Source organism: Nestor notabilis, unplaced genomic scaffold (assembly GCF_000696875.1).
Source record: "Nestor notabilis isolate BGI_N333 unplaced genomic scaffold, ASM69687v1 scaffold908, whole genome shotgun sequence".
NCBI lineage: Eukaryota > Metazoa > Chordata > Aves > Psittaciformes > Psittacidae > Nestor > Nestor notabilis.
The window spans coordinates 58,886-77,289 of NW_009939399.1; the positions used below are offsets into that span (position 1 = coordinate 58,886).

The 18,404-nt window shown below is 34.8% G+C and overlaps 1 protein-coding gene across 1 annotated transcript in view; it reads left to right on the plus strand.

The window, feature by feature from the left end:
- Positions 1 to 734: 734 nt before the first annotated feature.
- UNC13C (unc-13 homolog C (C. elegans)) overlaps positions 735 to 18,404 on the plus strand; it is a 128,907-nt gene continuing 111,237 nt past the window's right edge. Inside the window, exon 1 of the mRNA XM_010019819.1 lies at positions 735 to 3,849. Coding sequence (XP_010018121.1) covers positions 891 to 3,849 — 2,959 coding nt within the window. The 5' untranslated portion in view covers positions 735 to 890. The remainder of the gene's footprint in view (positions 3,850 to 18,404) is intronic.

Genomic DNA, 18,404 nt, shown 5'->3' on the forward strand with positions numbered 1-18,404 from the left:
CCATCAGTTGTCATTATGATTTTGTTATTTCTTAAAGAGGAGAAACCAAGAAGGTATGCCCACTTTAAGTCCTGGCTTACCATCACATGCATTAAAATCTCCTATAAAAAGAAAGCATTCACTTTGCAAACCATAGTCGTGTGCATAATTCCATTTCAAGATAGAATAGTACTTCATGAATACAATACTGATTTATATCGGAATCCTACCTTGCTCCAAAAGATGAACCAAGAGACACTTCTAAAATTCTATTTTACTAGCTTGTAGCAACTCATTCCCCTGTTGATTTTTTTTTTTTTTCTGACCACTGCTGTGTATCATATGGATCTAAGTTGAAACGTCATTACTCTGAAAAAAAGCAGACAGCATTAATACCAAATATCTCAATTAAAAGTTGGAGAATTGAATTGGACAAAGAAACCTGTAAATATGCATAGCTTATTCATATATGTTAAAAATATTTGCCTAGGTCTGCTTTCGGCTTCAATTTTTTATGAAAAATTCTATTCAGACAATTATGGGGAAAGTATAAATAAATACTTAAGTCACCTGTGTTTCAATTATAACCCAGTTAAACCAACACTGGTATTATTGAATTATAAGTTTGCTTGGCAGCCATTGTAATGTCATTCCCTCCTTTTTAGACACTTCAAGAAGCCATGTGCGACAGAGTGAGATTTTGCAAGACCTACAAAACCCCTCCAGGATTTGGTTTCAAACAAGCAGATTTTTAATTATTTTTTTTTTCTCTGTCAAATGATGCCAGAGCATCAGAGCACTTTATAGTCTCTGTTGATGAAATATTTGCTGATGATCCTGTTGGAGATACAAACACTTGTCTGGATCAAAAATTGTGTTTTATGGAAACGACTTAATATAAATTACACTCCATGGTTTCTGCCCTCTTAAAAAGCCTGATCTCTTCTTACATATATAAGCTTTGCAAAGGAATGTTTACAAAGAAATCGGGAAACAGTACAAAAAGGAAAGAGAGTTGTCAGAGCAAAAAGGAACACGACTTAACTCAGGTTGGACAAACAAAGAATCCAAAATTTTCAAATACTTTTAAAAGCACTGTGAAAAAGATTGCCAAGTGTCCATCTGCTCGCAACTTGTCAACTGAAGAAGAGGAAAGTAATAGAGAATTTTCACTTTCTCCAACATTCAGTTACAGAGTTGCTATTGCTAATGGGCTGCAAAAGCATATTTTTGTAAGGAACAGTAATAATGAAGATATAGTTCAAGATCTGTCTTCAAATGATAGCTCATATTCTGAGTCGCTAAGTGAAGGAAAAAGCAGCAAGAAAAACGAATACTTATCACACACAATGCCTGTGAGACGCAACAGAAAAAGCTTAAGCAGCCTGGCACCATCTGATGGAAGTTCAGATGGAGAACGCACTTTACACACACTGAAGCTGGGAGCTTTACGAAAACTAAGGAAATGGAAGAAGAGCCAAGAATGTGTCTCTTCTGACTCAGAACTAAGTACGTGGAAGAAAACATGGGGCTTAAGAAGTAAATCTCTAGACAGAACTGGCCGTCACCAGAAATCAAATACTTTTGAACCTGGCTTTAGTTCAACAGGTTGTATTAGCCAAACCCATGATGTTATGGAAATGATCTTTAAAGAGCTTCAGGGAATAAGTCAAATTGAAACAGAACTCTCTGAATTAAGAGGGCATGTTAATGCTCTGAAACAATCAATTGATGAAATTTCGAGTAGTGTAGAAGTTGTACAAAATGAAATTGAACAATTGCGAACTGGATTTGTACAGTCCAGAAGAGAAACTCGGGACATACATGACTACATTAAGCAGGTGGGCCATCCAGGAAACAAAGCAAGTCTTAGGTTTCTAAATGTGCCTGAAGAGAGGCTTGAAAAAACTGAAAGCATAGTTTACAAAATATTAATAGGTAAAATGGGGTTCTCAGAGGCACAAAGCACTATTAAAATTGAGTTTGCCCAAAGACTGGGACAACAAAGAGACTGTCCAAATGCAAAGCCAAGACCCATTCTTGTTTACTTTGAGTCATCGCAACAGAGAGATTTGATTTTAAAAAAGTCATATAAACTTAAGGGAACTGGCATAGGAATTTCTACAGACATATTTTCCCATGACATTAAAGACAGAAGAGAACGAGGACTACCTTCCTCTCAGACATATGAGAGTATGGATATGAAGCTTTTAACTGTGGAGACAAAAACTAAAATGCATGACTGGGAGTCTCCTGACAGTGATAAAGACTTGGAATCAGATATAAATAAGAACAGTTATGCAAGGATATCCAAATCTGCATTTCAAATAAAAACAAGCACTACAAAGGGGAGTATTGAGTCCCCAGATACTAAAGACCTTAAGAGAACTGCTGACAATAACACCTTTTCAAACAGAAGAAATTATGACAATCGGTCACCAGAATTTGACAATATGGAAAAAGAATCAAAGACCTATTACACAGACGTGACTCCTCTATGGCATTTACAGAATGATTTTGCGACACCAAAACTTAGCCGTTCGGAATCAGATTTCTCAAAATTGTGTCAATCTTACTCTGAGGATTTTTCAGAAAATCAGTATTTTAGCAGAACAAATGGCAGTTCATTGTTGTCTTCCTCTGACCGAGAACTTTGGCAGAGAAGGCAAGATGATTCTACAAACTGGTATAGCAGTTCTCAGGAACAGACTTTTGGCCAAGATACGCAACAGTATCCAGAGCAAAATAATGTGGAGAATGTAGAAACTGTTGGCAGTGGACTAAGCAATGGAGTATGTGCAACGGGAGACAGAAGCCACTATACTGATTCTCAGCTTTCTTTACATGATGATCTTTCCCCATGGAAAGACTGGAATCAGCTGGAACAAGGGGCAGATTTGGGCCTAGACTCATCCACACAGGAAGTTTTTGTGTATGATATGAGCAGCCCTTCAGATCAACAGACAGATTTTGGAAAGTGCCAAAATTCTGACCTCCAGTATGATACTGAAAGCTATGATTTTACTCTTGATGGTACTTCTCCATCATGTCCAGGCCTTGATAGTGAATCACAAAGTCAGTGGACTGCTCAATATGATGATTATCAGGAAACAAATTCTGTCTCCTCTTATCAGAATCAAAACAGATTGCCTATGATGTACCGAAGTCAGAGTGAACTGCAAAGTGACGACTCAGAAGAAACAGCCCCTAAATCATGGCATAGCCGATTAAGCATAGATCTTTCTGATAAGACTTTCAGCTTTCCTAAATTTGGATCTACACTTCAACGAGCCAAGTCAGCTTTAGAAGTAGTCTGGAATAAAAGTACACAAAGTTTAAGTGGGTATGAAGACAGTGGATCATCCTTCATGGGAAGGTTTAGAACTTTATCTCAGTCGACTGCAAATGAATCAAGTACAACACTTGACTCTGATGTTTATGCTGAGCCTTATTGCTACAAAGTAGAGTATGAGGAAGACTTAATTGAACCACCTGGTGAGAAAGAAACAGACTATGTAGAAGTAATGGAACAAGTCCTTGCTAAATTAGAAAATAGAACTAACAGTAGTGAAACTAGTGAGCAGGTCCAAGAATACGAACCAGAGCAGCCTTTGTATGATACTCCATATGTAGTACTACCAGGGGAGCAATATGACACACAGTTTGACAGTGTGGTCAGTGAAGAGATGTTGGAAGTCAGAAGTGACATAGCTGCTGACATAGAAGTACGGGAAGATGAAAATCAGAATGTCCCAGAGATAGTTACTGAAATGCCAAAGAAAAAAAGAATACGACCATCATTTAAAGAAGCGGCTTTAAAAGCATACAAGAAACAAATGAGTGATTTGGAAGAGAAGATCCTTGCTGGAGGTAATAGTGTTTTGTTATTGTCTTTTAAGTAATTGTTCTTACTAGAGTTGGACATTAATTTCTGTATGGTACCTGATCCTGCTTTCATTGAATTTGGTGACAAAAATTCTGCTTATGTTTCATTTTGTTCATAGGGTGAACTAGTCCCATGGAAGTCAAGAGGCTAAAATTTTACAAGTTTGTTTTGAAGGAATATTCTGAACATGTTTAGTAAGCAATTGTATTGCTTTGAATTTCAGTATCTTGAAAATTAAATTTCATAAGATTTCTGTCCTACAAAAAGAACTAAACGGTACACTGTCCTTGTTTTTCTTAAAGTTTTATCATTGTATTCACAGGAGTAATCCAGACTGTTCAGATATTACAGTGCTTTCTTTAACAGTTTTCAAGGCATGGTTTGTTCTATATTCATCCTGATGAACAGTGTTCTGCATCCTGTATGTAACCTATAACTTGTTATGTACTTGTGAGAATGCAAGTCTAGACTGATTTTGATTCTGTTATTAGTTGTATTCCCAGTAAGCCCTCAAGTAAGTAGTCAGTCCCCAGAAAAGGGAGAAGGGTGTGGAGGAAAGAGAGGTGTAAATGGTGGTATCTGTATGAAGAGGTGGTAGAAAAGAGCTTCAATCACAGGTGTTGACACAGATTTATTCATTATATTTATCTTCTGTGTTAACAGACTTCAAAGCAGACAGTCATATACATAACTTTTAATACCTCTAGTAATACACAAATATGGTGGCTTTCAATATTAACGTACACTATATTGCTAATTACAGTGTTCATGCTATAATACTGTATGTGCATTTAATTGGGAGCATGTAATTACTGTAGCTAGCCAGGTGGTAATTGTCACCTTGACTGAATCTTTGCTTTCTTTATCTGCCTTGAAAAAGTAATCACCTGATACATTCATTTTAAGGATGAAAAATTGTGCCTTTAGCCAAAGATTGTGTTTAGTAATAATGAGCATCCAAAACTTGATCTACTATAAAATTTGTTTTGTACATGGACTGCTTTTACAATAAACATATAGTCAGGTTGAAAGTATGTTACACAAGCAGTTAAATATTGCTAATATGAAAGTTTATTTGAAATTCTATTTCTACATTAAAATAATTACACTAGATTGTAGGTTTGCTTTTTGCAGACATTTTTCTACAGTACTGTGTTAGAAACTAGATGGTGTATATAGGAAGAAACAGCTAGCAACAGTTTTTTCTTGACTTTTTCATTATCTTGAGGCGTGGGAGAAGGGGGCCACAGTCATATTACCTAGTCGTTGTTGTACAAGAGGAATATAAAGATAAAGAATGTACCCAGGGAACACTCAAAATAGTGAAATTCAAATTGATTCCACTATTTAAAGTCTGTGTATTTGTGTACATTATTAGATAACAGGCTGTTATCTCTATTAGATAATAGGTTGCTAGAAAATGAGAAGTAACTTCAATGTTACATTTCATGCAATCAGTTCTATGAATTAAATGTATTTGCTCTTTTAACCCAGCAGGCAAAAGACCTCTTTCAGTCTCTTAGTCTACTGACACTTTTTTCTTCTGAATTACTGAAGCATTTCTTACACTACATTTACAGAGAAGCCAACTGGCGCCCAGACTGGCTTATGAAAATATGTTACAAAGTATACAAAATGTACAGTGTGCAGCCTCTCAGTTTTCGCAATCTACCCCCTTTTCTTTGCCTGTGGATTCATGTACAGACAATACTTTTATAATTTAAGAAAATAGTAGTTTGGTGTGTTTTATCTTTCTTTTAATATTTGCAGAAGCAGTAATGACTTTAAAGAAAAGTGACTAATAGCTGATCTAGGTTTTACTTGACTTTTATGAATGGGTCGGGGTTTTTTACTCTCTTACCTCTGTAAGTGATTCACAGTCAACTTCTGATTTATTGTTTGTGGATGGAAAAATGCTAGTTGCAGAGCAAGTTCCTTGAATTAATCTTCATTACATAACCAAAATATAACCTGTTGTTTAATTAATTGTTTCACCTCTCCATGTAGGCAGGAGCCAGTAGACAGCAATCTGGCCAACCAGAGATACAGGCAGATAGTCACAGTGGCATTGTTTCTCCAATTTAGTACACAAAAAAAAAAAAAAAAAAAAAAGAAAGGTTTAGAATGCTATTATTTTCATTCTAGTAACACATGAGGTAGGGTCAGTGAAACATTGGTTCGTAAATAATTTCTTAGTGCACGAGAGCCCCAACAGATAGTCCTATTCTCTGTGTCTAGCTGGAGAGAAAAAAAAATACACTCTGGGTTGATTTCTTATGGATTATTTATTACAACATGATTTCAGATACACAGTGGAATGAAAGTAATAGGGTATAGGGATGAAAGGGGATGTGAGCGGTACATGAGTAATTTTCAGGTTTAAAGATCTGTAAGGACATAGAGGCATTGTGATGATGCATGGAAGACTTGATGGCTTTTTAGAAAAGTATCAGTGAAATGCTAGCCAGTGGTTTATTGCTTTTTACACTGTAATCAAGAACAACTCTTACCCTTTTATTTATTGTTCCAGTCCTCACTTGTTATTTTCTAGCTTTCTATTTCCCTAGTGGTTTCTTTCATTCCATCTCTATCTTGCTATATTTTATAGGTGCCTTAGAATAAGTATAATCATCTCTCCTGGTGAAGCTATCAGTCTGGATATAAGCTTCCAGAATTGCATGCATCCTTTTGAGCTGCTATTACTAATAATAGCCTCTTTCTACATATGGTAGTTGATGAACAATAGCTTCTTGATCTAGTTGATGATCTTACTGATTGTTTGGTGACTGGTCAGATTTTAACAAGCCTTTGGTCTGAATTTCCCACTACAGAAAAACTGTACATTTCTTATGGTGCCAAGATGTGCGAGCTCATCCTACTCTGTACATATGTAGAGTAGCAAGTCAGATTACACAGGCCAGGGATGGGAGTTGCCTTTTTAACAGTGGATGAGAGTGGGGGTTCTATTGTTTTATAAGAAGGAGTTGTATTATGTTTAGTGGTGCTTGACTGAAGACCAGAACTTAGAGAACAGTATAAATACAAATGTGATGCTAACATTTGAAACCAGAGGAACCAGTAATGTACTTGCCTTGCAGTGTGATCATTTGGTTCCACATTAAGAAAAGCTGTCAGCAAAATAAGTATTTTATTACTGCATATTTCAAACTCAGTTTATTCATACTATGTCTTTTGAAACAAGTAGATATTTTCTTATTTTGACAGCTTTTCTAGCCTTTTTATAATAACTATTTGCTAGAGCTGCCCAAGTCAGCTATATTTTTTCAAAGTCTATAGGCTTTAAAAGTTAATATAACCTCGTCTTGTGGTACTCAGGCTTTTGTTTCCATTGTATCTTACCTCCATCATGTTTGGTTTTGATACACTTGTAGAGGTGTACCATTACTTGTAACTAATAACTATAGTTAATAGTATTGTGCAAGTATTGTTATGTGACTATATCTCTTGGATTTGGACTTAAAAAGATCAGTGCTGTGGCCCAGATGAAAATTAATTGATCTGGTATTGTCTAGTAAGTGAATCAGTCATTTTATAGCTATTCAGGTGGAAACAGGATAAATAAAACCATTACCTTGGTTACAGAAACTGCATGTTGGTTGGTGTTGACTGTAATGGGGAAATAAGAAGCCTGTTAGAAGGCAAATTGCTTTTAAATGTTAAAGCTTTCTCCTGCAGTCAGTCTACATTAGCTCTTTTGGGAAGTTGGCTTTAAGAATGGACTACTGTTGGTAGAAAGAGAAGTAAAAAGCAGAGGTATATCCCATTTTATTTCTTAATTGCTTGAAGTGATCCTCACCCTCCAGTCAACCCTGGTAAGGCCACATCTGGAGTGGCTGCTTCAGGACTCCTCAGTACAAGGCAGAGTCTCACTAGTGAATATAAATATCTCAAAGGCAAGTGCCAGAAGGATGGTGCCAGACTCCTTTCAGTGGTGCACAGTAACAGGATGAGCAATGGTCATAAACTAAAACACAAGAATTTTCACCTCAACATAGGGAAGAACTTCTTTATGTTGAGGGTGACAGAGCCCTGCAACAGGGTGCCCAGGGAGGTTGTGGAGTCTCCCTCTCTGGAGACAATCAAAATCCGCCTGGACACGTTCCTGTGTAACCTGCTGTAGGTGGCCCTGCCTTGGTGTGGAGGGTGGACCAGATGATCTCCAGGGGTTCCTTCCAAACCTAATGATTCTGTGAACTATGTTGACTGATTAAAATACTGTGACTTATGTTTGAGTTTGCAGGATTTTTCCTTAAAAGTAAAGTTCCTTCTCAGGCTGTTGGTGCAGATTTGGTAAGGGAAGGATGTCTAGTCAGATAGCAGAATTCTAGTTTAATGTATAAAATACTACAGGAATTAATAAAAGTAGAAAGTGTATATTTTCATGCATTACATCAAACTGAGCTGCTAATTGCTTCACTGATCAGTAGTAACGGCTAATTCCAGTCTGGTTCATACAAGAACATGTTCATATATGTGATTTTTAAAACATTTTCATACACAGGAACCTCTGTGTAAAAGAGGATCCTTTCCCCTTTTTAATCAGTCTGCTTTTGTCATAACAAAAGTAACAGTTTGTGGTCTTGGGGGAATTCTTTGAAATCTGTAAGACTCCTCTGTTGCCATTACCACGTTATTCCTACAAGTATTTTGTTGTTTAAAAATTAAATACACACTTAAGTTTAAATTTAAGTTATATTTATCCTTTAATGGTGTAGTAGCACTACTGAAAGGTTAGGTGTAATTAAATCTAAACAAGCTGCTTTCAACTAATGCAGCTTTAAGGTGATATGACTTTGAATATTTTTAGTTAAAATGTTAACAGCAATACCAAGCCCCAAAATTTTCTGATGCGTTTCAAAATATTGAAACCACAGTATTCGGTTATACAAGGTTCTGCTTTCATCCCACCATATCCCTAATTGTTTGATTGTGTTGGGGATTGTTTTTATTTTGGTTTGGTTTTGGTTTTTTAAGCTGGAGTGACAAAAGACTTCATTAATATAAGGGCCGGTTGAGCATGTTCTGTGACTCTTAGAGTTGGTCTGCAATGTTTTTTGTTTTTTGGGGTTTTTTTTAATACATATTCACCCAATGTATGAGGTATAAAGAGCTCAATTTGGGGTCATAAGACTTTTGAACAAACATTGACTCATCTGCTGCTTTTCATATGTAAATTAATGTAAACAGGTAGATTACAGGCATGGTATGTCTCTGTAAATTTCCTTCTGTATTCACATCAGAAGAGGGTGATAAAGGAACAGATGCATTGTGTAACCGAGCTGGGGAAGAAACAGATACCCTTGCTATACACTTGGATAGATGTTTGGTACTGAGGAAACAAATCTATTGCAAGTTAATGTATGTTTTGGTGCTGTATTGGAGGTGTCAGTGAACTACAAAATTTAATAACCCAGGTTTTCCAACTGTCTCTTTTGTTGTGTTTTTGTTTTGGTTTTTTTTTTTCCCTAACTTCATGTTTGTGCTTGCCATTTGGTTAGGTAAACAAAATGAAGGCTATCTCTAACTTTGTGGGGTAAAAGTCTGAAGTGGGGGGAAACTAAATACATTTTCAGATGATGTGGGTAGGAATTGATAAAAATAGTAATTGATAAATACAATATATTCCTCAATGTGCTTAATCAAAATTCTAGAATATAATTTTTCATATGTGTATGTGTGCTTATGTGCACTCTGGAAATCTTCCAGTAATATTACAGGAAATAAAATAGTTCTAAAAAATTATTAACTCCATGAATTCAATAGAGATGTTGTAGATGAATCAATATGTGATTTGTCTGAGTCTCTCTTGCATATGGTTGTATTTCATGTACTCAAGAGTATACATTTTTATTTTCTTGCCAGTAGTTCTACTCTAGAGTCCAGTGTAAGACTTTATACCCTTCCCTTCTTGCTTCTCTTCTGTCCTTTGGGGAAAATGAATTTCAGAGATTTAAGACAGTAAATGCCAGTCTATTCATCTTGAGATAAATAGAATTGTAGAAAAGTTGCTTTAGAAAAATTATGTGAGGAAATTTAACCAGTTAACGATAAAGATGATACACCCATCTTCTTCCTGTGAAGAAAGAGGAAGTACTGACATTCACCACCTACTCTAAAGTTAGGACTTCATGAAGGAATGATCTGTATCAGTTGCTTGCTGCTACTACATGTTCAGACTGTCAAAAGAGGGATTAGAGTAAGGAAAATTATACTGAGAGCAGCGATCATCATCTTAGAGGCTTTTAACCATTCAAATAAAAGCAGAACCCAATTAACAAGAAACTATGGGATTTTTCCAAGACCTGTTAAAACCAGTAATACAAGATTTAGAAATCTCAAGTGAAAGAATTATTTAAAAGTCTGGTTAGTATGTCTTTTACAATATCTAATAGTGTTTTTATGGTTGATTGAATTTTAATTTGGTAGTTACAAGCTTTATGTTTATCAAAAAATCTTAGATTGTAGCACTGCAGGAGAGTAACCAAATAAATTGAAGATCAGCAGTTTAATTTAGCATAGTAATACTTGCTGAGTCAGTGGGCATTACATCAGGAAAACGTGTCACAAATACACCTTGTGTAACACTGGGAATCAAAAAAAAAATTCCATTGTTATCAGATGCTCTTTTGCTAGAATAGCTATACCTGTTCTTTAATCATAAAAAAAAAAAACCAATCCAAAATCAAACCAAAAAGCCCCAACAAAACACACATAACTACCAAACCTCCCATCCTCTCCTCTCCTCCCCACTTCCCCCAACAAAAAAAAACCCAGGACACAAAACCCCTCCATATCCTTAATAAGGTTTAGCAGAAATAATCCAGATTTTGACTGTTTAATAAAAACAAACAAAAAAACCCCAAACCACCTCAAAACACTTCTGTTTCAAGAATTACTTCTTTTTTAGGAAAAGTAATTCATTAAAACTGCTGGTTTCCTTCCTAAAAGAAGAAAGTATCTATTCCTTAACAGAACAGGAAACTGTGTAACACTATTTTCATTGACTGCAAAAATAATTGATTGATTAATAGATTGATTGATAGTAGATTGATTAATATTCATGCAGTTTGACTGCTCTTTTTGTGCTTAAATGGATTTAAAATAAATTTGCTAGAGCTAAGAAGAAACTTGAGTTTTGAATGTCAGTTCCAAGGGCTTATTTCTACTGGCTCTGCTGTGGAAATGAGTGCAAATCAATATTTTATCACCAAGACTAAGATATATTTTCTGGTTTTATTCCTAAAACATTTAAGACTTTTCTTTAGATTATTATGTTTTAGAAGCAGAAATAACACTGCATCATTTTATAATGCAGCTTCAGGATAAAAGAAATTTTGTTAAAGCAACTGGCTGAAAAATATCTAGATGTGCATGTAAAAAATGTAATGACTTGGAAAACACGAGTTTATAAATATGCTTAAATCTTCTTCTGATCTACTGGGGAAGTAGAATATTATAATAAACTGTGAAACTGAGAATATCCTCTTTGCTGCCAAAGCAAAATTCTGACTACTTTCATGGGAAGGTGCCAGACCTTTTCTTCATGCACATTTTCCAGGTGATCAGTGGAACACCTACTCAGTTATGTCTTTCAGGGACTCTAAATAGGAGAAAATATCTGAAACCTGTCCAGTTTCTGCTGAAGCAAAATTATTGTTCAAACTGATGTAACTTTACCAACCATGAGATTTGCCTCCTTGATCAGGAGAGAGTATTTTTAAGATATTTTGCATGATCAAAAGTTTTAGTAAACCTGAAAATAAAGACAGAATTAATATATAAGTAATTCTAACAAAAGCCATAGACACATACTTACAGACACCTGCACCATTTTTGGATGAGTTTTCTTTTGTACTTGCCTCGCATAAAACTATCACTCACTCCACTGAAAATTTTACTCATTTTCTATTAAATCCTATGTAAAGAGAGGTTGTTACAGGCAGCCCATGTGTTGATAATAAAGTTGTTTAAAAATCTCCTGATACTGGGATAAAGAATATGGTGTATTAAAAGCTTCAAGTTAACTAGGGAAAAAAAAAAAGAAAACCCTGTTTAACACAGAAAAGATGGTAATCTGATTTCACTAAACTAGTAGTGGTAAAGAGCAAGCTGCTAATACGCTTCTCTCATAGGTTCTCTGGCATTAACTACTGAAACTAGTTGGACTTGTTTATGTTACACTGGAATCTCAGACATGGAATGTGGCAAAACATCTTTATGACACTGATTCTTCTCTTTGAGAATTGAGGTTTCTTGGTCAGAGGCCAAACAGCAGCAAGTGATTTGTCCATGCTATCACAGATTCATAAATTATGTATAGCTCTAGGTATCATTAGTGTAATTGCAGCCTTATTAAAGAAATTCTTGTCCATCAGCTGCATATATACCAAGATGGAATATGGAGAGAAAGACATGATGAACTCCTTATCGAGTCTAAAATAAACCAGGAGAGAAGAATATGTGTAAAATGGATAAGTAAGAACTAAAGCATTTTTTTAATCTTAACCTGTAGGTCTTCCTCTTCCATTTAGCATAGACAGGATAGAGTTGATGCTTATCTGCACCTGTAAGGCAGGGACCATACCTCAAGCATTAAGTAGTGGACTTTTGTTTGGCAACTGTAAAAGGCCTGTTGGTTGAAATATTCTTTTATGAAAAAATAAAAGCAGAGGAAAAGGAAACCTGATTTTTATATTAACTATGAAGAGGGATTGTGGAATTCAGGATTTATGAATGTCCTGTCAGACAGAAAAAGTCCAACAGAACCAAAAGTCATGCTTTGAATTCCAGTGCATCAGTCTAGCTCTTATCTCTTTGGGGTTTATGCAAATTATTCCAACTTATTATTACTTTCAAGCAGAGCTGAAACAAACAATTTGTTGTGGAGAAAATAACTATTTTTTTAATGTGTTTTTTTTTTTTAAGATCAGTCTCTACTTTGAGAATTATTTTGAAACATTTTGAGTTGTTTCAGTTAAAACAAAAGGTAATGATATTACAGAACAAAATATGTTGAGCTTAAAAGTATTTGCTACACAAATGCTACTTGTGTATTTTGTAATTGTGAGTAAGCATACTTCTTGCCTTCTTTTGACATCTAATATGTAACTGACATTATAAGCCATGGAGGAAAAAAAGTATTACTCTATTACAATCCTTAATGAATTTGAAGTACTGTCACTTCCCTCCTTAGTTTTATGTCTTAATAAGACAAAACAAACCAAATCCTCTTTGTCTGTCGTCACAGATTGTTTTATGAATATCTGCTTGTTCTGGCTTTTGTCATCCTTTTTCTATTCAATTTGCTTACTTTCAGTGTGATTTCAAAAACTGGAATGATGACTTCACATATCTTCTAGAATGAGAGTAGTCTTTTTTTGCACTAATATTACATCAATAATGCTTTTAATTTGAATATGCTGTATACCTTATTCTGCTATGTAATAATTTTTTGCCATTTTTCATTTTTTCTTCCAAATGCAGAACTATTTTTTACAGTAGTGCTAAGGCAATGAAGTGAATTCAGTAATAAGCAAAGAATTTTGAATTCTAGCATCACCCTTTCATATACTTGCAACCCATTCCAGACTGGTGTCTCCTGCACACTGTGAAATTCTGTTCATCCAGCTTGCTGAGAACAATGCTGAAATCGACCTGTATCTTATTGCTTGATACCTTACATGATAATTCTGCCAAAAGAATTACTCCCAAATATCACAATATAAGTGTATACTATTTTCTACCAATTTCAACTTTAATGTATTTATCTTGCTTGCATAGCGAATTTAATGAAAATCAATCTTTGGAAGAAACACAACGGGACTTAAGCTTGCAAGTAAGACCTTGATACAGACCATGATAAGACCAAGTCAAATATTTTGCGGTGATGTGATATGGAAAGACTTGCAATTGTCTGTTTGCTTTCATAGGCTATAATTAATTACTTGTTTCCATTTACTGTTATCATTTGTATCAAAAGAGAGAATATCCCTTTTTATCCTTTATGGATAAGGTGTGATTTAACTCTCTGATGTGTTCTGAGGTCAGAATAGAATTCTTAAAATACACTCTGCATTTTACTCCCTACCATCGTTCTGACAAACTGGAGACTGTCAAGGAAGCCTGGAAAACTAAAGGTTTTTGTTTGTCTGAAATACAAAATCCATTTAATGTGGAGGACTAGTCTCAACAATTCTATATGTATTTTTTTTTATTATAACTTTATAAACAATGTAATTAAACATATAACTAGTGGGATTCTTTTGGCAGCTGATTACAAAGTATCTGCGAACTATTTTAAAAATGCATTCCATGTACATAATACTGACATTTATTATACATCTTTAAAAAAAAAACCAAAACCTGTAGTTTTTTGAGACCACTAAAAATAAGAAGATCTAGTATCATACCACACTCTGTAATAATAAACAGTTCTCTTGATAGTCAATTATTTATTCTTTTTAGAGGTATTTAGTAGCTGTTGAAAGACAATAGGAAACAAGAACCATTGGAAGCCTAACAGGACTCAAATTTCTAAGCGCCAGAGATGTTTTTAAAGCATATTCTCTTGTTTCAGATTTGCAGACTAATTTATTAATAAATACAGAAATGCAGTTTTATCTGCACCAGGATGACCTCCTGTTTTGGTTCTCAGTGCATCCACTAGTAATTTTTCTACATCACTGCTAGTAAAGTGCTAGCAGCAATTCTTCTATTTCTCCTGTCAACCAAGCTTTATTCAAGTTTGACCTTCTCTTTGTCAGACAAGCATCACTCATCTCTTATGATACGCTAGCTTTAATATTTTCTTTCAAGCATTATACAATATATCTTCCTAGACTATGCTTCAGCAACACAACATCCTCTAAGCTTACATACTGTAATATTCTGTTCTGTAGTGATAATATTAGCTTCTGGATACAGCATTTATTTTTTTAGCATGACAATTTCTGTTATTGTTTTGGACAGACAATCTACTTTAATGTGCTGCTCTTGTTTGACCCTATTTTTATCAATGCATACTAAATAGAAGTGTCCAGCTCAGATTACAAACTACTTCTGACTGTGGCTACTTTACATAGGTATTTTTCCATGGATCAGCTGTACTGTTATTTTAATTCCAGCAAGTATTATGTCTAAAGTGTTTGTTTCCAAGAATCGTGTAATTACCACTCAGTGTGACATTCTTGCAACCACTTTGCAGAATTAAAGATTAAAATGATACTTTGAGAGAATAAAGGACTTGAAATCTTTTTCCAATTTGATGTTATACAATTATCACACATACAAGAATGGAAAATCAAGGCAGTATACATAGTTCCTAGGAAGTTTAGATTTTTAGGACCTGGTGACAGTTCTTGTGCTGTGGCACGGGATGTGTGTGGTGACTTACATTTTTTAAATTATTAAAGAAAGTGTATTAGGATGATGCTCTGCTGCTCAGAAAAATGCAAAAGAGAAATAATGACACAAGGCTTAAAGGATGCTTGTGACTCGGGAGCAGGGGATCTGCTGAACTTCTTTGATCTAAATATCTCTGCTGACTGAGACTATTGACCAATTGTATTTCTGATATACATGGTAAAGAATGGTACAGAGCTGAAGAAAACTTTGTAGCTAAGAAGGTGCATTTTTAAAATATGGTTTGCTAAATATTCCTTAAGACTCTGTTCTCCTTCCTAAAGTTTTCGTGTTCTATCATCGACTTAAAATTCTGCATAGAAAATGAGCTTATTTGGAGAAATGTGATATGATAGCTGTCCATCATGCTTCCCTTGCTGTAATTAATGACATGATATGTTTTCTGCTTCGTTGTCTTAATTGTTCTAATGATATAAATTGTATCTACCTTGTACCACTACGGTATCCTTAACCAAGTTAAGCTTTTTCCTCTTTTTACCAATTAGCTAATTAAACATACATGAATTTGAAATTATCAAATTGCCTAAAAAATATTGAATTTTGCCTTCAGTATTTGACATTTGTCAATACAAATTTCACTAGTAAGTAGGTAGATGACCACACTTCATTCCCCTACACAGATGCACTGAGCTCAAATAGCAACAATTACTTAGCACTCCATGGATTTTTTCTATAATCCTAGTAAAACACCCTCCAATCATCTAAAAAGGCACATGGTACAGAGGATAGATTTGTTTTCTGGAACATGACTTGAAGGCTATTACAGGTATTTCACAGTGTAGTGAATTTTCACATAAAATAAGTATTTAAGGAGAAAAAAAACTAACTGAAATAAGCAGTATCCCATATGGCTAACTTAATGAACCAGCAGTTACATTGTTCTCAGTACACTCATAACTTTTTTTATGTTAGTTGTTTGCCATAGTACATGTGAATGACAGAAATGAGTTGTATGAAGTTACACTGTTAAGTAAATCATTGTCATTCAGCAGCATAATCTGAGATGTCTAGTCTTATATCCCTGAATTGAAAATATATTCAGTGGTCTCTTACATAATCACAGTTCATTTCTTATCTACATCAAGGAATGTTGCTGTCTGTTCTGGTAGTCTAATGACTACTAAAGTGAATTGCTTGGTGACTGTATGCTTCCTGATTTGGTGCTCTCATATTCACAGAGAACACTTCCATAGTTCAGATTATTTCAGTCATGGTGAGTTCAGAAGAAGCAATAAACAAAGAAGTTTTCAAACTAATTTTTTCTCTAAAGATGCAGTCATTTGTGACAAAAGAGATGTTCTCAATATCTTGTTTTGGGAAATTTGCATCAGTTGTCTGCTTTGTGCAATTTCTATTAAGAAAAGAGGCCATTAGACTGGTACATTGTTGGGTTGGTTTGTTTTTTTTCCTAAGTAGCAACTGCAAAGAAAAACAAGTTAAACCAAAAACATAATACCTTTTTTCCCTTCCTAATTTTTGATTGTTGCTCTCCTTCCTAAATTTAGGCAAAATTAGGTTCCACTAAAGGAAGTGTAGTGAAATTAGATGAAGCTGGCTGAAACCCAAGAGAGGTAAAGAAAATTTCATATGTCCATCTCTCATGCTCTGAAATACAAAATTCCATTTAATGTGGAGAACAAGTCTCAACAATTTTGGGGTTTTTTTTAATGTAACTTTATAAACAACAGAATTAAACATATAGTTGATGGGATTCTTTAGGCAGCTGGTAACAAAGTACCTGCAAGCTATTAAAAAATCGCATTGCACATCTATAATTCTGAGATTTATTATACATCTTTAAATGGCAGAATTATAAATGTTATTATGATTAGACATTGTAGAAAGAAGTTATGGGTTGCATGAACAGATTATATTGAGGCTTCTTACCTTACAGGAGATATTTTGCCTGAAACTTCCGTCAGTTCTCTTATCTCTCTTTACCTTTTAGACTCTGCCTTTTTTGCAAGTGTGAAAATATATTCAAGTCTCATTCTCTCCTACTTAGAGTCCTGTTGGTATATCCTCTCTTGCCTTTTCTCTCATTCACCTGCCCAGGTGCTGCACCAGCACTTTGGTTTTAATAGTCCTCTTATTTCCTTTACCCCTCATAATAGCATATCTCATTTTGTAACCACAGGCAGCCCAGTTTACAGGCATCTAGGTGCTCCTGGCTCTGCTCTTAGCCTGCTTATGAAAATGCTGTAATAATCTTATAGTGGGAAAGTAGGATGATATGGTCTTCCAAATCTTCTTGATATGCTTGTGAGGAAAGAGTAGCCAGTCATGTCTGATGCTGTCAGACAAATACATTTCACAATTAAAAATAAAGACTAAAGTCTTTTTTATAAATCTACCCAGTCAAATGAGGGTAATTTGACAACTACAACACTGTAGCTTAATTTAGTCAAGAATTAATTTTGGAGGCAAAATAAAAGTTCTATTATTTCTGAAGGGGGGAATTTTGAAGTGAGAAAGTAGATTAAGGTGTCTTACACTATTTTTACTAAATAATGGATTTTACAATTATTAGTAGTTTTAATATTCTGTATAACTCAAAACGTAAGTTTTTCTTGGAAAAATAAACTGTAGTTCATTCTGAGGCATACTCTTTCTAAATGGATTATTCACAGTAGCTGTGAAAGAGAAGATAAGATCTGTAGTCGAGGATAAGAAAATGGAAAATTTGGTGGTTTCACAAAGGAGGAGAGGCTGTTCCATAGCTGGATTTTCTGTGGAATCAAATTTGGTGTTGTGATATTGCTAATCCTTAGTATCTCGATCCTCTGATACAAAATCAGATAATCTGACTGGTAAAACACATTTTCAACAATTTAGCTCCAGTTTCTATTCTACTTGTTCTTGTGTAAGTGCTTTACTTTGATCACATAAGTAGACTCTGAAATCAGTGGCACAATAGAGCCTTTTAGTTCCCTGGATTGTCACTACAAAAATGTATGCATCTTCACATTTGCCAATATATTTTGCATGTATCTGTTTGATATTTTCTTGTAGGTAAACTGGTTTAACAAATGAAATGTGGCAGATGTTTAAGGTGTATATGATCATTTCGTTATGTATTTAATGTGGCATATTTCCA